The 23,792-nt window shown below is 36.2% G+C and overlaps 1 protein-coding gene across 1 annotated transcript in view; it reads left to right on the forward strand.

Moving 5' to 3' along the window:
* Positions 1-23,792, forward strand: part of COL24A1 (collagen type XXIV alpha 1 chain) — a 368,161-nt gene that overhangs the window by 56,073 nt on the left and 288,296 nt on the right. Inside the window, exons 7-8 of the mRNA XM_061121489.1 lie at positions 10,653-10,706; positions 13,801-13,854. Coding sequence (XP_060977472.1) covers positions 10,653-10,706; positions 13,801-13,854 — 108 coding nt within the window. The remainder of the gene's footprint in view (positions 1-10,652; positions 10,707-13,800; positions 13,855-23,792) is intronic.

Raw genomic sequence — 23,792 nt, forward strand, 5'->3', positions numbered from 1 at the left:
TTCACTCATGGGTTATTCTGAAGTACATTGTTTTGTTTAATGTTCATCAATTGGAAGCTTTTCTCGTGACCTTATTGTTACTGATTTCTAATTTAGTTCCATTGTGGTCAGTACACAATGGAAGAGTTTAATCTTTTAAAATTTGTTTGAGGCATTTTATGGCCCAACAGGTGATCTATCCTGATTAATATTTCACATGAACTTCAGAAGGTTGTGTATCTTATATTTGTTGGGTATCAGTTCAGTTCAGTCAATCAGTCCTGTCTGACTCTTTGCAACCCCACTGACTGCAGTATGACAGGCTTCCCTGTCCATCAGCAACTCCCACTTCCAGAGCCTACTCAAACTCATGTCCATTGAGTTGGTGATGCCATCCAACCATCTCATCCTCTGTCGTCCCCTTCTCTCGCCTTCAATCTTTCCCAGCATCAGAGTCTTTTCAAATGAGTCAGTTCTTCTCATCATGTGGCCAAGGTATTGGAGTTTCAGAGTCAGCATCAGTCCTTCCAGTGAATATTCAGGGTAGTTTCCTTTAGGATGGACTGGTTGGATCTCCTTGAAGTCCAAGTGACTCTCAAGAGTCTTTTCCAACACCACAGTTCAAAAGCATCAATTCTTCAGCACTCAGCTTTCTTTATGGTCCAACTCTCACATCCACACATGACTACTGGAAAAACCATAGCTTTGACTAGACGGACCTTTGTCAGCAAAGTAATCTCTGTTTTTTAATATGCTGTCTAGGTTGGTCATAGCTTTTCTCCCAAGGAGCAAGCGTCTTTTAATTTCATGGCTGCAGTCACCATCTGCAGTGATTTTGGAGCCAAAAAAAGTCTCTCACTGTTTCCATTATTTCCCCGTCTATTTGCCATGAGTGTTCTGTAAATGTCAATTCGATTAGGGTGGCTTATGGTAGTCAAATTTTCTCTGTCCTTACTAGTTGTATTTGTGTTTAGAAAGTGTTTAGTTAGTGTTTGCTCCATGTATTTTGCAGCAGTGTGTGATACATGCACATATAAGGTTGATTGTTTTCCTAATTATCAGATATTTTTATCATTATCAAATACATTTATTAAGTCTCCTCTTTTTGAAGTCTAATGTGTTAGTAATAGAGCCACACCAACTTTTTAGTGCTTTTTGTCTGTCTACTATATAAATTTCCTTTCCTTTACCTTTCTACATTTAAATTGCATCTCTTATAGACACTGTGTAGTTGGATATTACAAGTTTATCCAGGTTGATGATCTCTGATTTTTCATTAGAGCATTAAGTTCATTTACACTTGTGTAATTTTGGTATGACTGGGTCTTGCTCTTCTGCATTGTCATTTCTTTTCCATTTATCCCCTATGTTTTGCTCCTTTATTCCTTTTTTCTACCTTCTTTTTGGATAATCAAATATTTTTTAGTATTCTGTTTAATTTCTCTGTTGGCATTTCAGCTGTATTTCTGATCTTTAGTCATTGCTTTAGGGGTCACAATATGCATTATTAACTTATTGTAGTTTACTTGGAATTAACATGGTAATATTTCATGTAGAATATGACTCATACAATTATTTAGCTATTATCCGCCCATATTTTGTGTTCTGTCATTTATTTTACATCTGCTGCTGCTAAGTCACTTCAGTCGTGTCCGACTCTGTGCGACCCCACAGACGGCAGCCCACCAGACACCCCTGTCCCTGGGATTCTTCAGGCAAGAATACTGGAGTGGGTTGCCATTTCCTTATCCAATGCATGAAAAGAAAAGTGAAAGGGAAGTCGCTCAGTCGGGTCCCACTCTTAGCGACCCCTTGGACTGCAGCTACCAGGCTCCTCTGTCCATGGGATTTTCCAGGCGAGAGTACTGGAGTGGGTTGCCATTGCCTTCTCTGATTTTACATCTATATCATTATAAACCCAGTAGTGCAATGGAATAATTTCTGTATTAAGTAATCAGTCTTTTAAGGAAATTAGAAGAAACAAGCAAGGGATTTATTTTCATTTCCAGAGCTCTTTATTCCTTCCTTTGGATCTGAGTTTCTATCTGGTGTCACTTCTCATTAGCTGGAAGAAATTCCTTCAGTATTCTTGGAGTACAGTTCTACCAGCAATGATTTCTCTTGGTTTTTGTTTACGTGAAATTTCTCTACATTTTTTGAAGGATAGTTAAACAATTATCAAGTAAAGAAATCTTGGTTGAGAATGTTTTTCTTCCAGTACTTTAAGCATGTCTGCTGTTCTCATCTTTTGACCTTTACTGTTTCTGATGAGAATTCAGCCAACATTATTGTTTCTTTCAATATGATATGTAATTTTTCACAGAATATCTTAAGGCTTTTATCTTAATCTGGCTTTTAGTAGCTTTACTATATTATATGAAGGGTTTGTTTCCTTTAGATATTTCTTATTTGGGCTTTACTGAATGCCTTTTAACCTATAAAAATTTTTAAACAAATTTGGGGCATTTTTGGACATTACTTTTTCAAATAATCTTTCTGTCCAATTATTTCTGTCCTTTCCTTCTGGGCCTTCATTTACATGTATGTTAGATTACTCAGTATTGTCCCATAGGCCACTAGATCTCTGTTCATTTTTGCCATGTATTTTTTTCCTCTTCTTCAGACTTCTATATATCTGCCTTTAAGTTCACTAAACTTTATTTCTGCCTTCTCTAACATGGTGTTAATATCATCCAGTAAATTTTTATTTCAGATATTGTATCATCAGTTCTAGGTTTTTAGTTGATTTTTTATATAGTTTTCATCTGTCTGTTGATAATTGTTCACTCATTATGATCATCCTTTCCCTGAAGTCCTTGAACATATTTATAGTAATTAATAAAATCCTCAACTACTAATTCTAACATCAGTCCTCTTGAGGACTTTGACCCCTTTTTGTCTTTGTGTGTGCTTAGTCGTGTCCAACTCTTTGCAACCCTTTGGGCTGTAGTCCACTAGGCTCCTCTGTCCATGGGATATCCTAGGCAAGAATAGTGGAGTGAATTGCTATTTCCTTCTATGGGGGATCTTCCCAAACCAGGGATCAAACCCACGTCTTTTGTGTCTCCTGGATTGCAGGAGGATTCTTTACCCGTCGAGCCATCAGGGAAATCCTTTTTTTGTCCTTTGGAGACTTGATTTTTGTTCTGTAGGCACTGAAATAACTGGTGCATCACCTTAAACTTTTACGGGTTTAGAAACACTTAAAGGGCATATTTCAGTTTTTGCTTGTAGTGTTAGTGCAAGTCCATTAGTCCCAAGAATATAGTATTTGCTTTTAAAGTATAACTCTTCCTCAGTTTCAGGAGAGAGGTGTTTATTCAGATATTTACCATGTTCCTCTAAAATGATGTGGCTCAAACCCCAAACTTTCCTCTGTAATGACCAGCAGCTGAAATTTGTGAATTCTTTTAGCCCTCTAGCTGTTGCCTTCTGCTGAGCTTTTTGGAATCTATGTCATGAAAATGCATGTCAGGATCAGCCAAGAATTAAAGAAAGTCTATATTTAAGTTTTTTGGGAAGCTGACTTTCTTTCTAGGATTCTCTCCCTTAATTTACAATCATTCTGGTACTCCTACACTCTGTCTTCTGATACCATTAGCCAAAAAGTTTGTTTCTCTGCTTGAATTCCAACTGTTCCATGAAGACTTGGAAATGTTCTTAGGAGAAAGGCTGTGTAAATGTGTATTACACCAAGTGTGGATTCTTCTTTCAAAAATTGAATACCCTCCAGCCTTGTTTTTTTATTGTTCCCCTGTGTTTTTAAGTAGTTGTTTTATGTATCTTGTTTTGATTTCATAGTTGTAATCTTCAGGAGGATTAATTGCAGATGTGCAACCCTGACACTGTCAATTCCCAAGAGTTCCTTTTTGATTATACTCAATTTGAGACAACTATTTAACATCCAAGTGGAGATATATAATAAGAGTAAATGGATTTGGAACTCAGGGAAGATATTGTAGCTAAAAGTATCATACATTTCAGAGTCATCAATGTATATATGGAATTTAAAGCTATGGAACTGATGAGATCACATGGGGATGAATGTAGACATTGAAATGTCCAAGGACTGAGTCTTGGGTTACTTCAGAATTCAATTAGGAAGATGAAGATGAACTAATAGAGGGAACTGAGAAAGAATGATCAATAAGGTAGGATAGTGATAGGGACAAAAGCCTGAGTAGAGTAGATCTAAGAAGGAATGGCAGGAGACAAAGTCATCTAGTTAACACAGACAACTTTCTAAAGGAGTTTTCTCTAAAAGGGAACAGTATAATGGAGCAGAGAAGGGAGATGTGGGCTCAAGGAAAGATGTTTTTTAAGATCGGAGAAATTACATTGTGTTTACTTGGCAACAGCAATTATCTTAGACATAAAAATTAAAATAATGTAGGGAGGACAGTTCACCAATGATGTCCTTGGGGAGTTTGGTTGTGATGGCAGAGTATTTTGGAGCAGATTAAGGAGAGATATAGTGGATTTGGTTATGAGAGCTTATCAAAGCTGAAAGCAAGATAATCAGCTGAGAGTGAAGAGAGAGAAGTTAGGAAATAATCATCTATGAAAAATGGGAAAGTGAATTGACTAAGCAACTACTGAACAGGTCAAAAGACAAAACAAGACAAAATCAATGTAAGTCATGAATTTAATGTGAGATTTGTCATCATGATTGTTTTTTCTTACATTTACCCACTCTGGGTAGGGTCAGAGTAAGTGGAGTTTATATTTAAGATTTTATAGGTAAACTATGACAGAGAAAGAAACAGGTAGTGGTGTTACTTATGTATGCAAGGAAATAGTTAGAATATAAGACCCTGGAATTTAGGCTCTCTAGAGATGGAAAGTGAGGCCACTAGGGGATGAGAGAGTGAAAATGTAGTGGGATCACATATTAGTAGTTCCAGTGGATCAAATAATTGCTGAAGTTACAAGGGCTTAGAGTGAGCTATAAAGATAAGGTGTTGGTTAGAGAGCATAAGGCTTAAAATTGAGATTATAGAGCTTGTGTAGTTATTGCTAACATTAAAGCCAGGATTATTCAAGTGGTGCTACCTCAGGATCATGTCATTTAATGTTTCCTTTGTGATACTCTCCCAATTTAGCTTATTCATACTCTGCAATTTTACATTCCAAATTATTTTCATTAAAATTTTTCTGCTTCATCAGTAATTCATTCAAGTGTTCTCTGCTTTTCAAGATGGCCATAATTGTAAACATTTTTACAATGTTTGTGTTTACCTTGTGTTACAAAAATTGTAAACATTTTTAAATGATTGTATTTACTACTGTTATTTTTAATACTATTAAATACTGTTCTAACATCTTTATGAGTCTAATATCTTAGTTTGATGATTTAATTTATAAACATTATTTTTAATTCCAAGGAGTTTGTGAAAAGCCAATCAGATGTGGCCAGAAGTGTTTCAGGAATCATAGAATAAATACAAAATGAGGGAAATATAAGTAAGACAGTTTGGAGTGTTCCCCTTAAATGCAGAAAAGTATGTTATGTCCTACTTCCTTGACATTTCAGACAAAATTGACATATTCAATAATCTCTTCCTCATGCATTTTATACTAGGATCACTGCACAACTGGCCAGGTTAAAAGCATTTTCTTCATGCTGACTTAAATTTCTGGTTCTAGAATATGACTTTATCAGTACTCAAGCATCTGTGTGTGTCAGTAAAAGAGATTTGACATATCTCTTTAAATATGTTGCCAAGATATATAAAGCTTAGGAATAAGAAAACAGTTTGTCTTTACATCTGGTTTTTATTGGTTAATTGATTACTTTCTTCCACTTTTCAGGTTTTTTTTTTTTTTAAGTGGAAGATGAAATGTCAGATTAGAAGATGATGTCAAGAAAGTTATTTGAAAGATAATTATATTAAGGAAGTTGGTATATAATAGAAAACTCAGGGCTTCCCTGATAGCTCAGTTGGTAAAGAATCCACCTGCAATGCAGGAGATCCTGGTTTGATTCCTGGGTTGAGAAGATCCGCTAGAGAAGGGATATGCCACCCACTCCAGTATTCTTGGGCTTTCCTGGTGGCTCAGCTGGTAAAGAATCCGCCTGAAATGAGGGAGACCTGGGTTCGATCCCTGGGTTGGGAAGATCCCCTGGAGAAGAGACCAGCTACCCACTCCAGTATTCTGGCCTGGAGAATTCCTTGGACTGTATAGTCCATGGGGTCACAAAGAATCAGACATAACTGAGTGACTTTCACTTTCAGAAAATTCAGATTGGACCTAAAAAAGTTTTTAGTGTGAGAATTAAAAGTAAAAACATTGGCCATAAAAAGTTTTATTCAAATTTCTCAAGGGCTGTCATTTAAGTTCTTTTCAAATTTTTTGTAAATATTGCCTCAAATCAATTAATTAGGCTTTATAATAGAAATTAATTAGGCTGTGTAAAAAAAATACAATTTTACTTTAACAGATATTGTGATAATGAGAAAGAAAATTGACCCAATTTATTGATACTTTTCTAGACAATCTTAATTAATATTTTTGCACCTTATTGCTTTATCTATAAAGGGATTTGCTAGATAAGCTGTAAAATTTCATAAGTTCTAAGTTTCTCCTTTTTAGGTGAAGAGTTCAGTTCTTAAATACTAAGATAATCCTAAAGCCATTTGTGAGGTCCTATAATTTTATAACCAGTGATCTAAAATTGTATTAGTGGTAGAAGTAGTGATGGGAAATGAAATATGAAAGGGAATAGGTCAGACTGGAAAACAACTTTTTCCTTAAACATTTTTTTTGATGCTTAAATTAAAATATTTTACGCTTTTTTGGCACTTCTACCAATGAAGACTTGTTTCTAATCTATAAAATGAAAATACTTACTGGAGAACATGAAGGACTTTTTGTCTTCCTTTCATTAGTTTGAGGGCTGTTTAAAAGCATTCTTCCCATATCCACTCCCCACCTCTAACTTTAAGCTGTAGGCCTCACGTTTTATTTCACTGAGAAATTAGAAGCAATCAGGTGAGAATTAGCTCTTATGTTTTTTCCTGTTACCAAGACTAGCAACCTAACATCTGTACCCATATATTCTACCTTTGGAATTGTTCGAACCAGATTAATTGTCCCTACTGAAATGTCTTTGCTTGGACCCTGGATCTGTGAGGCATACTTAAGAGAAGTACACATTTCTCCCAATTTATGCTCAATTTCTCCCTCGTTCCTAGATCACTCCCATCAACAAAATAGCTTGATATACTAGTTTCCATGTTAAAAAATTTTGAAAGCCTAAGGCTTCTCTTCAAACTCCCATCTTCTTTCTCACAAAATAACATGTACTCCCCTTTTTCCTCTACTTGTCTTATTAGTCAAAGCTCCTGTCTTACCACCCATGACTTTCACATGTTCTTGACCACTCCACTGATATGGCACCTGTCAAGGTCACCAACCACTTCTGTCTTTCTCCACAGCATCTCGCCAGACTTAATTTTCAGGAGCTGTGGACACAGTTGGCCGTACCTTCATTCGAAAATGTCTTCTCTACACTTGGAGGCCCCGCAGTCACTTTGTTTGCCTTTCCGACTTAGCTGCTGTGTCACTTCATTCTTCCTTTCTGTCTTTCCTCCTACAGTTTGTAAATATTGGAACATATTTAGTGAACCATCCTCCTTCCTCTGCTTTTCTCTGTATGTACACTTTGTCTCAATTGTTGTTCAGTCATTCAGTCACGTCTGACTCTTTGCGACCCCATGGACTGCAGCACACCAGGCTTCCCTGTCCTTCACTGTCTCCCGGAGTGTGCTTAAACTCATGTCCAATTGAGTAGGTGATGCCATCCAACCATCTCATCCTCTGTCACCCCCTTCTCCTCCTACCTTAAATCTTTCCCAGCATTAGGGTCTTTTCCAGTGAGTCAGCTCTTCGCATCAGATGGCCCAAATATTGGAGCTTCAGGTTTGGCATCAGTCCTTCTAGTGAATATTTAGGGTTGATTTACTTTAGGATTGACTGGATTGATCTCTTTGCTGTAAGGAACTCTCAAGAGTCTTCTCCAGCACTGTAGTTTGAAAGCATCAGTTCTTCAGTGCTCAGCCTTCTTTATGATCAACTCTTACATCTGTAAATGACTACTGAATAAATCATAGCTTTGACTAAACAGACCTTTGTCAGCAATGTAATATCTCTGCTTTTGAATATGCTGTCTAGGTTTGTCATAGCTTTTCTTCCAAGGACAAAGTGTCCTTTAATTTCATGGCTGTAGTCACCCTCTGCAGCGATTTTGGAGCTCAAGAAAATAGTCTGTCTCCGTTGCCATTTTTTCCCCATCTATTTGCCATGAAGTGATGGGACTAGATGCTGTGATCTTTACTTTTTGAATGTTGAGTTTTAAGCTAACTTTTTCACTCTTTCACCATGGTTTCGTATACAATTTATTTTCTGGTGACTTTTGATTTCCAGACTCAGCATCCAGCAGTACACACAGTGTCTCCACTTGGAAATCCAAGAGACACCTTGCTTTTAACATGTCCAAGAGAGAACTACAGCTGATATCCAGTCCTACTCTTCTCCCTAATCTTTTCCATTAATCATTTTCCCATATGGACTAGATGCCAATCTGTCTCTTTCACTTCCCATTCTGGAAAAAATTCTAGCAGCTCTGCCTTCAATATGTGTTTTGAATTTGCAGCTCCCATAATGTCTCTTCAATGTTATAGCCAATGGTATATCAGAAGATAGATCTGAGTAAAAGTCAAGCCACAAATAAGGCCTAATAATTCCTTCTGTGTTCCAGCCCCATTTGTCTCTCTGAAGTACATGCCTCCCTCTCTCCCCTTTGCTCCTGTTACATTGGGTAGCCTGCTGTTTTTCAGGTAAATCTCAGGCTGTTTGCACTTACTCTTTTCCTCTGCTGGGGATGCTCTTCGTGATCTTCCTCCAGATATATTTAAACCTCCTTCCCTTACGTCTTTTAATTCTCTGGTCAGATATCCTTCTTAGGGATGGTTCTGCCCACTGTACACAACAAGGGAGCCCTGAAAGCCCCCGCTGGTCACAGTTCCCTTCTCCAGCTCCTGCTTTCTCTCTGACATCTATACAAGAAACTGTATTTTAAAAGTTTCTTTTATAGATGTTTATTCTTTTTTTTTTTTTCTCACAGTGTAATGTCAGCCTGAGGAGGACAGATAATTTATCTGTTTTGTTCATTCCTAAGTGTTCAGGAAGTTGTTCAGTAAATATCCATGGAGTGAAAGAAAAAAAAAAAAATTATCCCTGAACATGTGAAGGAAGACATAACAGTTTCCCATAGGGTGGAAATAAAATTTAGGAATGGAAAATTATCTATTATTTGCTGAGAATGGTAGTGAAGTCAGAATATGAATGATAATCTCAATTCTGTATTTTATGAAGAGTGAAATAGAAAAGGAAATATTTTTCTTAGTATGTAATAGATAGGACTGAGCAACTAAACAACAATGAATAATAAAAAAAAGTTGATTTTACTATTGTACCCAAAATTTCAGATTGAAATATGAAGTTATATTTCTCTTAAAATATAAAAGATTCCAGAGTATGAGAAATATCTATTTTATAACAACAAAAAGAATTTTTCCAGTTAGAGGGTTGTTGTTGGTTTTTTTTTTTTTTTTTGGTTTATTTTTTATTGTAAAAGTAATGCATGTACTTTGGGCTTCCCAGGTGGTTCAGTGGTAAAGAATCCACCTGCCAGTGCAGGAGCCACAGGGAAATATCCCCTGGAGGAGAAAATGGCAACCTGCTCCAGTATTCTTGTCTCTAAAATTCTATGGACAGAGGAGTGTGGCAGACTACAGTCCATGGGGTTGCAAAGAGTAGGACACAACTGAACATGCATACAATGCACGGTACATTGCAAGATTTTGGAAAATATTTAAACTTGGAATGATGTCTTAAAATTTGGAGAATTGGTATGAGCAGTTTTTATTTTTCCCAGCAAAAATAACATTTCCCCATGCTAAAAATTATAACTCAATATGTCACGAAGACCATAAAGCTGAGCACTGAAGAGTTGATGCTTTTGAACTGTGGTGTTGGAGAAGACTCTTGAGAGTCCCTTGGACTGCACGGAGATTGAACCAGTCCATCCTAAAGGAGAGCAGTTCTGAATATTCAATGGCAGGACTAATGCTGAAGCGCTAATACTTTGGTCATCTGATGCAAAGAGCTGACTCATTTGAAAAGACCCTGATGCTGGGAAAGGTTGACGGCAAGAGAAAGGGATGACAGAGGATGAGATGGTTGGATGATATCACTGACTCAATGGACATGAGTTTGAGCAAGCTCCGGGAGTTGGTGATGGACAGGGAGGGCTGGTATGCTGCAGTCCATGGGGTCACAAAGAATCAGTCATCACTGAGTGACTGAACTGAACTGATGTCACAATATGTAGTTCTCATAAAGAAATGTTTCAATTTTAGTATAACTTGATTGATTAGAAAAATCAGCTATGTCTGGGAAATTTCTAGGAATCTTCTCAACATTTAAAATTAAGGATAAATGAAATATACATTAAAAAGATAAGTAATCTATATTCATCTTAATTTAAAATATGTAATTTTATTCAATACCATATAAACTGTATATAGTGCATGGCATTACATACAACTGAGGAAGTATGATATATGTGATTTATGTTTCATCAAGTGTTTTATAACTGTTTTATCTAGGGCCCTAAAGGAGATCCAGGTTTTTCCCCAGGTCAAGCTCTTTCTGGAGAAAAGGTAATTATTTGTCCATGAAATAAAATCTTGTTGATATATTTCAAGCATTTAAAAATAGCTTTTACTTTTTAAAAAATATAGATTTTACTTGATTTCAAAGTGTGTAATAACTATTGGATTTTAATGAAGAAATATTTGAACAATCAAGTAAATGGTGTCATCAGCCTAACATATCAGTTAAAATCATATAATTAATTTTACTGAATGTCCATTCTGGCATGCTCTTGTGCTTCCTACTAACTAGGAACAGATGGGGCAAAAAATTACAAGAAGATGTTTTTGGTCCTAACCTCAAGAATGTGGCTATTAGTATGGATGCCATTATAAATTCTAATGCCATTTTACACCTTTTTTAGAATGGTTCTACATACTTTATCTTGTTTAAGTCTCACAGTAACAGTGACAGAGGCTGTCGTCATTATTTATTTTTCAGATGAGAAAAGAGGATTCATAGAATTTAAGTAGTTAGCAAGTGAAAGAATTAATGATATATCTTAATTTTCTAACTTTCAATACAGTATGCTTTTCATTATATTTTTCATTATAAAATAATGCTCTCAGATACACACACATATGCATTTAGGTAAAAAGAAACAAATATTTCAAAGTAACGATAGCAACAAAAGTCTTTTTTAGGAGGAAGATACTGTTTTTGCAGTGAGAATGAATACAAGTTGAGTATTTAGGCATATATCTGGGAAGCTTTATTTAGTCATACACTTGATGAATGTGATACAATTATAGAATGTTTTTGTTTGTGTGGTATACATTCACAAACTTTTAAAATCCCTGAATAAATTTTGTGGTTCCTGGGTTGTAATCTGATCTTTTAATTGGTTTACAGAAACTCATGTAAATTTAAGGAAAATTGCCTCACATTAATGGATATTATACTAACAAATTATCAAATTTAATCTGGAATTGTAAGAATTTCATTGCTGTGATGGGACTGAGTTCCCTGACTAAATAAATTAGAAAAGGAATGAAAGTCTATCATTAGAAACAGTGTTTTCATTCATCCCTTAATTATGAGAAAGAAAATTCTTCAATCTGAGAAATATAGGTGCCATGTTTAAAAATATGTAAATATGAGACATTTAATTTCTTAAAATTGAGAAATTAGACATCCACTCTCTTTTGGTGAGTGCTTTAAATAATCTCCCCAAATTAAGCATTCAGATTTTATCAAATGCTTATTTTTAATCTTCACTTGTGGCCTCTCTGTACAAAATATAGGGTCGTTCAGTGTGTGTACAGTTTCTGTACAAAATATAGGATGATTCAGCCTGTGAGTTGAGACTAGGGAGTATGTCAGTCTCCTTTTTTTAAATTTTTGAGTTACACATGTACAAACTGTGGTATATGGGAAAAATGTCATAAGATTTAAGACTTCATAACATGTTTTCATTAAGCTTTAAGTGAAATCCAACTTTCAAAATAAAAGATATTTCTAAAATGGTAAAATTTTTAAAATTTTCTTAGAAATCATATTTACATAAAATTAGGTTCAGTTATACTGAGGAAGCAGGATATTTATATATATACAATATAAATTCAAATAAAATATAAACATTAAATTGGTGTGAGTATAGGGGGATTGGGACCCAGTTGAATTTTATCTTTAAACAGTTAGCTATTTTTACAATAAATAGTCAATGATGAAACAATATAAGCAATGAAGAGTCTAGTCCTTCAGCATGTAATATCCAGTAAATAACATCTCTCATAGAGCACACATACGTATTTAATTCCTTGTGGGACCTTAGTGGCAAACAAAGACAGTTTAAATAGTGGCAACTTTTCCTTTCCCATAAGGCAAATGTGATATTATTCTTACTCTCAGTTTTCAGATGGAGGAATTTTGAAGGGAAATCAACTGATCTACCCTTGATTAGAGCTAGTAGGGGATGAGCCTCCAGTCTTCTATTTCCTAATGTAGCTTTCTTTTCTTTCTATCAGAGTAATAAGTATAAAAAAATATATGTATAAACCCATCACGCCATAACAGATGGATGCCATATTAATAAAACATTGAACAAGAACATAAAATATTAGAACAAATGGAAAAGCACTTGATAGTTAATAATCAGAAACATTCTTTTCTGTTTATTTAACTTCATGACATTAAAGTAGATAATGCAGTGAACATCTATGTGCTATAAATAGTACATGAATAGTCATTATGGAAGTTAGGATTATTAACTAAGTACTCCTTTTCTTTCAAACAACATACTTTTTTCCCACACACAATAAATTTGTTACAGCAGAAAGAGGGAAAGGAACAGAGGTAAAGAAAAAGTGTACCTTAAGTAAACTGGTTTAAGATTTTACCCCCATTCCTTTTTGATACGTTTTGTCCTTGTCATTCACACATCCTCCTCTGTGTCTCTCATAGTCACTCTACCCCCCACAGACACTCCTTGCCCCCCTCACTGGTGTAATTTCTTCTCCTACCCTGCTCTGCAAGCCCTCATCAAATCTGGGGGAAGGGATGGAGACAGAAGGCCCTAATTTGTTGTCTGTGAACCAGCACAGTCCTCCCCCAAATTTTCTCTACAGTTACTCTGGTTACTACAGTGGAAGGCAGCAGGGCAGCCCTGGAGAGGGAAGTGCCCCTTCCCCTGGTCCAGAGTGTGAGTCTAGTCCTGCTCCCCATCCCCCAGCCGTTCATTGATGTTCCACGTGGGAGTCCCACCATCCTGTGAGTCCTCACCTAAAAAGGCAGACCTGAGCCCTCTGCAGCTGTGTTACAAAGTGCTGGTAGAATTTTTAAATAGATTTCTTTACATTTTTAAAACACGGTAAGCCTTGGAAAAGGTGGCAATTTGGGAAGTAAGGGCATTTCTAGAGAAAAGAACATCAGAGAAAAAGAAGCAGGGCCACAAACGAGGTGAAGTACTGTCCAGGTAATCAGTACTGAAAGAAATAAGGGTTAGGAGCCTCAGGGAAGTTCTCAGAAAGCAGGTGGAACTTGAGCCAGATTGAGGAGATCAGTAAGTAAGATCTTGACAGCCAAGATGAACTCCTACAGCATGGGAATCATAATTTTCAGCTTTTTCATAATATTAAACCTCCATTTGTGTTTTGTTCTTAGGGTGATCAAGGTCTTTCTGGATTAATGGGGCCCCCTGGTATGCAAGGTGTTAAGGTAAGATGTAGTTTTATTTTGACATGTGTGGATACCATGTGGATCTGGGAGTTCTCCAACTCCTAAGATCTCATTCTGAAGTTGAGCCCAAAGTCAATGTTTTAAATTCCTTTTCTCAGCAATAGGAATTAGGATGCTGTCTTAATCCAGGAAAGTGGTGCCCACCAATGACAGTCTTAAGAAAACATAAGAAAACCCTTCAGATAACAAAAGGGACAAAATTCATATGCAGAAGACAGTCACTGATAGAATATTGAAGCTTTTCTCTGTTTTTACAATTATATTAGGGCAGTAATCTACTTCTGAAACATTAAAGTCACTTTGTGACTTTTATATGTCCAACGTGAGGTACCCTTGGATATAGGTAAGATATTTGACTTTGTTATTAAAGAGTTTCTCATTTTACTAGGAATTAATAACCTCTGCCATGATGTATATACAAATGTGAGGCATGAAGCTTAAGTAGAGTAGAAGTGAGAGTTGGGGATAGGTAGTAAAAAATAGTAGTCATGTGCATATGAGTAAGCTTTTTCTGAAGTAAAAAGAAATAGTAACACTGGCACTATAATTATTTTTATAAAATATGGTATGCAGTTTCATGAATTAACACAAGTATGAATTCTCTTCTATATAGTCAGCTTGTCTTTTCCCCCACACACTGAGTTGTTGGTTTTCTGCAGGGGATAAAGAAGATACAAAATTTCTGTCTAAGGTAGTAAAGACCCCAAAATATTGGAGAGCAGTATTTGATTTGATGTAAACGTCTGTTGTTTAGTCGCCAAGTTCTGTCCAACTTTTTGTGACCCCATGGACTATAGCACGTCAGGTTTCCCTGTCCCTCACCATCTCACAGAGTTTTGCTCAAGTTCATGTCCATGAGTCTGTGATGCCATCCAACCATCTCATCCTCTGTTGTCCACTTCTCCTGCCTTCAGTCTTGCCCAGCATCAGAGTTTTTCCAATGAGTCAGTTGTTTGCCGCAGGTGGCCGAAGTGTTAGAGTTTCAGCTTCAGTGTCAGTCCTTCCAAAGAGTATTCAGGGTTGATTTCCTTTAAGATTGGTTTGGTTTGATCTCCTTGCTTTCCAAGGGACTCTCAAGAGTCTTCTCCAGCACCAGTTGAAAAGCATCAATTCTTTGGTGCTCAGCTTTTTTTAATAGTCCAACTCTCACATACATGACTACTGGAAAGACCATAGCCTTGACTATATGGCAAAGTGATGTCTTTTTAACACACTATCTAGGTTTGTCATAACTTTCCTGCCAAGAAGCAATCATCTCTAATTTCATGGCTGCAGTCACCATCTGCAGTGATTTTAGAGCCCAAGAAGAGGAAATCTGTTGCTGCTTCCACCTTTTTCCCTTCTTTTTGCCATGAAGTGATGGGACCAGATGCAATGATCTTAGTTTTTTAATATTGAGTTTTAAACTGGCTTTTTAACTCTTCTCCTTTACCCTCATCAAGGGGCTCTTTATTTCCTCTTTGCTTTGTCCCATTAGATTGGTATCATCTGTAGATGCCTAAATACATTTAGTATGTATTTATGTATTTAGACACCTCTCATCATGTAGATCTCTAAATGTATTTAATAATGAACTGTGTTGGTGTCTTAGTGTATCATATCCTTTTCCTCTTGGGAGATTTAGATTGAAGATGGTATTCTAGCTCTGGTTAATTTATTCAGATTCCCTCTTCCGTTTTCTAGGTTTTGTTAACCTTGGACAGGTTACTTAACCTTTCTAGGCCTTAGTTGCCTTATTCATAAAATGTGAAAATAATACTACCTACTTCATAGGGATTGTTGGGAACATGAAATGGGAAAATACAGTGTCAGAAAAACAGCAAGCTGTTAATATATCTTAACCGTAAGCCATTTTTCTGGATTTGGAAGGCATCCTGACCTCGTTTGCTTCCCTCCTAAACCTTCCTAATTGTAAATTGATTAAAAGCGTTTTGATCTCTTGGAGTATCTTTCCTCCCATGACCATACCACAACATTATCCTTATGGCTTTTAGACTAGACTTCATTCTAGATAGTTCTTGGAATCTGCTAAGTCGTTTGAGGTCATTGGTTGCTTCCATGAAACTGCAGAGTGATCATTTCTACTAATTTAGTTTATACAGTATATACTGTATATACTAAATTTTAATATAGACAACTCTTATTATACAGTTGTGAGTCTGTTTGATTAATGCTACTTAGTATGCCTCTGACTGCTAAGTAGACCCCTGAGGAAACTGTACTGATGCATAGCATTAAAAAAAATCTTATGGAAATTACCGTACTAATTTTACTTGCTGTTAAATATACAGTTATTGCATCCTGACGAGTGACATTGTGTAGGAGACAAAATAAACTGTTATTTTCCAAGGTTAATAATACCTGTGGTTCATGAAATTAGTATTCCAGAAAGTGAAAAACTATTGATAAAGGGTAAGTAGTTACTGTGTAGAGGAGTGTATAAAGAAATACTATATAGAGAAATTTCTAAAAGACTGATTTTAACTTTTAGAGCAGATTATCACTTTTAACTTTGAGGTTTTACTTATTTAAAGCAGAAGATACTGTCTTCCAAAGACTTATGCACATATTATGAGTCTTGGCTCATCAGTATTTTAAAATATTAAGAATATGTAACTTTTGGTCTGTATAAGTCTAGTAAAGTGAGATAGTGTGAAGTTAAACAAACTGGATCATTGATTACATATCTTTCACAGACTTCTTTTCTCTTATACAGTTTGTTCAAACTTTAAAAATCAGGCTTGTAATGTTAATTAATAGAAATAGACACTGTAGAAATTCAGTATCTTGCTATGTTATCAGTTAGCAACAAACTAAATTTTCTCTAGAGAAGGTTTAGTTGAAACTATTTAGAAACCAAATTACTTTGAGATTAATGAAACATCCATAGTTCACTGTTTTGACAGTAGTTCTAAACAGTGTTGAAATACTTGAGATGAGTTTGTAGTTTTTCTGAGGATGCATCCCCTCTTCTTAGAGTATGTCTAATAATGAAAACTGTATACAGATTTTTAAAAAAAACAAGTATGCCAGGAAAGGGACATAAGGACTCAATCTAAACCTAAACTAGTTCTCCACATAGCAGGCTTGGACCAAGTTTCCATCACACTTTATGTGCATGGCTTACTTTAATATGAATGTGTGGTAGAAATACACCCTCAGTGAGCTTGGTAGACTGTTCTTGTGGTTTGTATGAAGTGGGAAAGGACCAGACTGAATATTGGGTAGAACGTTTAGGTAAGTTATGAGCTGTTTTATGGGATTTACTAATTTAGGTTCATTTTTTTTAACCACCTAAGTCATTCTCAGAATTACTTCCTGCAAATAGGATCCATGCTAGGAGAACCTAGAATAACAGTTCATATTTGTTATAACCCAGAACTCCTATTCCTTCATCCTTTCAGTTCTACTGCTAAAATGCCACAATAATTCTGAAGGTCAAGACAGGAACTTAAGTTATTCATTCTGTGCTAAATTTAACATAAGCCTAGAGAGGTTAAGAGAATTAATTGCTCAGGGTGACTCAGAATGATAGCAGGATTGAGAGATAAAACTTACTAATACTGAATTCATTGTGCTTTTAACAGTCTATACTTATTATGAAAGATGAATAAAGTACTTGGGTTTTGATTAGTATGAAGTTTATTACATATTTTATTGAACTATTTTTGAATCATAATTATTATATAAATATTAATAGCTCCTTTATTATGTGCAATGTAGACTTATCTGCTTAATCTTCTTTTTATCTTAAAAAAACACAAATTGAGGCAGATACTATGTTCAGGATTCATAAATAAGTTAATTGAATTATAAAGTGGTTAAGTCATTTATTCAAGGCCATATGATTATTAATTGACAGGACTCAAATCCAAGTCATAACTGTTCTCTTAATAACTTCAAATACTATTTCCGTATTAATATTATTCATTATGCCAATGTTGTTATATGTGTGTTTGTTTACTTTTGTCTCAAGCAAAGTAAAATTTTGTTTTTCCTGAAAGCCAAGGGAACAAATACAGTTTTGGGTAACAAATAATAATGAGTTAATTATTCCTTTTCTCTGGAAGTATCTGAAAATATTTCAATCCTTCAAGTAATCTTTGAAGTGCCTGCAAGAAAATTGTGTGTAGAAATATAGACAACTCATGAAAATTTGAGATAGAAGATTAACGTAAGATGTTCTGAAAACTGGAAATAATATTGAGACAGAAATAACAAAGCAAGTAAATCAGCAGCAATTTTTCTTCACTCTACTGTAGATTATTTTGGGTTGGTTTCTGCCTTTTCTGCTTTTATCTCTCCCCCCTTGACTTTTTATAAACCAGTGTTACACCATGTTTAACAAGCAGTGTGTTTCCCCAGACTGACTGATTATATTGCCTCAATTTAGCCACCTTAATATAACTCTTATTTTCCTAGGAACTGAAGTATGTTTTCACTTCCCACTAAGTGTCTAGGCTTGTGCCAAAAAGCAGATAAGTTACATTGAGAGTGCATGCTGGGTTGGATGGAAGACAAGAGTCATAAATCTGAGCTTAGACTCCACATGAATTTTTAAATTGGATTTTAATATAGCTGATCAGTTGCTGCATTAATACTGGAAGTCTGCTATTTAAAATTGTAAGAACATTAACAGTGATTTCAATTGAAGTCATTTTTCTAGAATCAGGAGGATAAGTCAAATGGGAGCAGTTAAATACATCTTAACATGAAGGTATAACTCAGAACAATTGTGAAATATGAGGCACACGTTTTAAAACAGATTGTTATGAATAATGTATGGCAGTATTTTTCTGAATGTCCAAAAATTCTACTACTATGTTTGCAGTAATAATTATAAATCAATGTGCATTCTTAGGAATTAGTTAAGTTATAAAAGCTCTTTCCATTACGTCTTTCCCTTTCCAAGTTGGAAAGGCTGAAAGAGCTGAAAACATCAAGTGGACTGCATTATGATTTATCAGTCAGTCAAAACCTATACAGCTTTTCATAATTATTCAAAGCAAGGACAGTACTAAGGAGGTACAACAATACTGAATTTTGATGAGGACAACAATAAAAAGAAAATCCATGCCTGGAGAGAGAAATAAGGAGAATTCTTATTTCCTTAGCTTATAGATCATCTTCTTGTCTGCCCAATATTCCTATAAAAATCTGCAGAGTCACATTTTTACTTGATGTTGGTTCCCAGTCCAAGCTTAGCACTGAGAGTCTAGCATAAAAGCTGCTGCTTAGGGGCTGCCCTGTCGCCACTTTGCCCATCTCCTCTGCGCTGTGCCTTCCCACTAATGGCAGGGGAAGCTGAGAACAAGGCGACACATACTGAGCTTTCCCACAGGCAAGCCGTGCCTACCAAGTGGTGTAATTTGTGGGACTTCAGAAATGTTCCTTTGCCCAGAGTTATTTCCCTCTTGTGATTGACATTCTAACATTTGCGATAAATTCATTTGGCTAAACGTATTTCAGTTTCCAGAAAGTTTAAAGAAAAAAAATGCTGTCTTCAAAAAAAACCTGTTATCAGTCATATAGCAGCGTTATGAAAGTTTAAAGAAAAAAAATGCTGTCTTCAAAAAAAACCTGTTATCAGTCATATAGCAGCGTTTCAAGAATTCGTTTGCCTTCCTCTTTTTCTCCATGAGAACTAGTTGAGAAGGACTACAACTAGACCTGAAGGGGGCTGAAGTAAAAACTGAGTACTAATTAATGGAGGTTGTTGTTGATGTTTGGTTACTAAGTCACATCTGACTATTTGCGATCCCATGGACTGTAGCCTGTCAGGCTCCTCTGTCTATAGCATTCTCCAGGCAAGAATATTGGAGTGGGTTGCCATTTCCTTCTCCAGGGGATTTTCCTGACCTAGGGATCAAACCTGAATCTCCTACATTGCAGGTGGATTCTTTACCACTGCGGCATTGTAGGTCAGTATTGTGAGGAGTTTGGGACAGAGGTGGGCAGGAGTCTATTGTGGGCATGTGGGAAGTATGTTCCAAGAAGGAGGGGAGATAGGTAGATTAGAGAGGTTTGCACAGTCTTCTTCCTATGATTTATCTCAATCTCCCCAGTTACCTGATATCATTCTTCTTTATAATTTTTTGCTTATTCTTAACATTTCAGGAACATTATTGCCTTACCGCAAGTAGTATTAGGTTGGTGAAAAAGTAATTGCAGTTTCAGACGGTGAATTTTATATCATTATAATTAGGCTCAAACACATCTTTATTAATCAAAATAAGAACGATTACAATCAACACATTTTTGCCAACAAGAAATAAGTTTGTTTATTCCTGTAGTGTAAAAATCTGTGCTTCTAGATTTGACAAATTCTTGGAAAGCATTTGCTGCTTCCTGCTTGCTATGGAAGACTTTTTCCTGCAAAAAAGTAGTTGAGATTCTTGAAGAAGTGGTAGTCAGTTGGCAAGAAGTCAGGTGAATATGGTGGATGAGGCGAAACTTCATAGCCCAATTTGTTCAACTTTGAAGCGTTGGCTGTGCGACATGCAGTGGGGTGTTTTCTGGAGGAGGATTGGGCCCTTTCTGTTGACCAGTGCTGGCTGCAGGTGTTGCAATTTTTGGTGCATCTCATCAATTTGCTGAGCCTTCTTCTCAGATATCATGGCTTCACCGGGATTCAGAAAGCTGTAGTGGATCAGACCAGCAGCAGAGTGCCAGTAACTAGAACCTTTTTTGGGGGGCAAGTTTAGCTTAGGGAAGTGCTTGTGAACTTCTTCTTGGTTCAGCCACTGAGCTGGTTGTCATTGGTTGTCATATAAGAGCCACTTTTCATTGCATGTCACAATCTGATCAAGAAAAATGGTTTGTTGTTGTTGCATAGAAGAAAAGGTGATACTTCAAAACGATAACTTTTTTGACTTACAGTCAGCTCATGAGGCACCCACTTATCTAGCTTTTTCACCTTTCCAATTTGCTTCAAATGCCAAAAGTTGGTAGGATTGTCAACACTGAATTCTTTGGCAACATCTTGTGTAGTTGTAAGAGGATCAGCTTTGATGATCCTCTCAGTTGGTCATTGTCAATTCATGATGCTGGCCACCACACTCCTCATCTTCAAGGCTTTCCTTTGCAAAACTCCTTGAGCCACTGCACTGTAGTACAAGTTATCAGTTCCTGGGTCAAACGTGTTGTTGATGTTGTAAGTTGTCTCTGCTGCTTTAGGACCCATTTTAAATTCAAATAAGAAAATCACTTGAATTTGCTTTTTGTCTAACATTATTTCCCTAGTCTAAAATAAATATAAAATAAACAGCAAGTAATAAGTCATTAGCAAAAAAAGCAAGAATGCACATTAGAATGATATATAACATAACGACATTTAAGAATGTATTCCAGTCATATCAAACTGCAAACTTCAACAATGCAAAATTGCAATTACTTTTGCACCAACCTAATACATTTTCATGGTTGTTGATTTTTTTAAGTCTCATTCTGATTTCTTGCTTAGGTTTCTTTTTCTATCAGCTATGGCTGGTTTATCACTGTTTCTCATTTTTTCCATAGGTTTCCCTGATTATTTTGGCCAAACATGGCTATAAACCTTTGTATTCCTCTTGGCATTGCTGACATGAGTCCTGTAGTGTGTGACCAATTATTAGATACTTGGACCTAGTCTGTAGAGGAATGCTATTATGTTGTAGAAAATGAAATTTTAATATTGGCTTTCAGATAATAGTGCATTAGGAAATGAAAAAGGAAATATATGTGTGATTTAGGGGTCCTTAAGTGCAAGGACTGTGTTTTATTCACTGTGGTATTTCAGCCCAGTGAATGCCACATGGCAGCCACACTATTAGCGAATGAGTGAATGCTGCTTGTAAGTTAATTTTTATTGGAGCATAGTTGCTTTACAATGTCACATAGTTTTCTTCTGTATAGCAAAGTGAATCAGTCATGTGTGTGTGTGTGTGTGTGTGTGTTTATATATCCCCTCAACAGAGCACTGAGTTCCCTGTGCTATTCTGTAGGTTCTCATTCATTTTCTGTTTTATACATAGTAGTGTGTATATCTCAGTCCCAGCCTCCCAATTCATCCCTCCCTTTCCCCACTTAGTGTCCACATGTTTGTTCTCTACAACTGTTTCTCTATTACCGCTTTGAAAATATGTTCATCTGTATGATTTTTCTAGATTCCGTATATGTGTGTTAATATACGGTATTTGTTTTTCTGATTTTCCTGTGTGATAGTCCCAGAGTCTGCCCACATCTCTGTAAATAGCAGAGTTTCATTCTTTTTATGGCTGAGATGCTGGGAGGGATTGGGGGCAGGAGGAGAAGGGGACGACAGAGGATGAGATGGCTGGATGGCAGCATCACATGATGGACAAGAGTTTGAGTAAACTCCGGGAGTTGGTGATGGACAGGGAGGCCTGGCGTGCTGCGATTCATGGGGTCGCAAGGAGTCAGACACGACTGAGCGACTGAACTGAACTGAATATTCCATTATATATATGTGCCACATCTTCTTTACCCATTCATTTGTTGATGCTGTTTATAAGTTTAATTGACTGTTCCCTTTCACCTAGTCCTTGTGGTTGTCTTCTTCCTAAAGCAGTGCTTCTCAAGTCAGTAACCCTTTTCACCTGTCTTATTTTCCCCTCAGTCCTCCAAACACTCTCCATCCCATTTAGATAGAGTGAGTATAACTAGTTAACTTGCTACTAATATTTCAGTGATGTTGCCTTTCGCGTGATTATGTGTAAGGATAACCAACCTTTGCTCAACTTGCGGAGACTAGACAGAAGCAAAGATACAAGGAAGTTGCTTCAGACAAAAGGGTGGTTTTGAGATAAAGTTTGTCACTAGAATTCTGCAGTTGTTTTAATCACATCATTTTGTCCTCAGTTCATTCAGGAAACCAGTATTAGGTAAACAAGATGTAGTTCCTGTGTTCAAGTAGTTTACTGTCTAAAAAAGTAAGTAGATACTAAAGTAAATCACAAAAGTATATTATTCTATAACAAGTGCAGTGATGAAGATGGGAAAAAATTTTTGTAGCAGTGATTGAATGTTACTAAACTTCTTAAGATTGTAGGTGGGGAAGTGTTTAGAGAACAAGGAAAGAGGCAACATCTGAGCTGCATCTTAAGGATGAACAGAAGTTATCATGATGATACTGTAGTTAGTAGACATGTATGCTGTCTACACACAGGTGATGATATAAACCAAGGCTTGGAGGCAAGAAGCAGGTCCTTGTTTGGAGATTATAAAGTGTTAGGCAAGGTGTGTCTGGAAATAAGGTGCATTCAGGGGTCAAATCATGAAGGAGCTTGGATACCATGGTAGAGCATTTATCATACGGTAGAGAGCTACTGAAGGGTTTTAAGAAGACGAATGCCAGAGGTAAATCATTGAGTCAGCAGAATTTCTTTGGTGTTTTTGTGGATTCTAGAGAGGAATGCTTCTACTTTTCTGAAACCTAAAGTTTAGGTAAGGAGGCTCAAGATAGGAAAACAGAGCTGATAATGCAGAAGTTGTCTTATACCATAGGGGGTTGTTTCTCATACGTAGGAAAAATCTTTATTTTAGTGAATATAAGTCCTTCCTATTTAGTGGGGGAAAAATTTTTTTAAAAATTCATATATAAAGTTGACAACATGGGGATAATATCATTGAGACTCTTTCTCAATACATATATACAAGCATTCCTCACTTTGTGTGGTTCCAGTATACACAGCTTTCACTTACCATGGTTTAGTTAACACCAGTCTCCCAACAACATGGTTCAAATTTCACTTACCACAATATATTAACTGTGATTAGCTGCATAAAGTATAAACTTTGCTACTGGTTCTTCAGCTTACAAGTCTCTGCATAAATAGTAGATGTGCATCAAGATCAGTGACCAGTCACATCTCTTCATTCAGAATCTGTTGGTGATTATACTGTGCACATCTGTTAGT

Source organism: Dama dama, chromosome 20, assembly GCF_033118175.1.
Source record: "Dama dama isolate Ldn47 chromosome 20, ASM3311817v1, whole genome shotgun sequence".
In the NCBI taxonomy this organism is placed as follows: domain Eukaryota; kingdom Metazoa; phylum Chordata; class Mammalia; order Artiodactyla; family Cervidae; genus Dama; species Dama dama.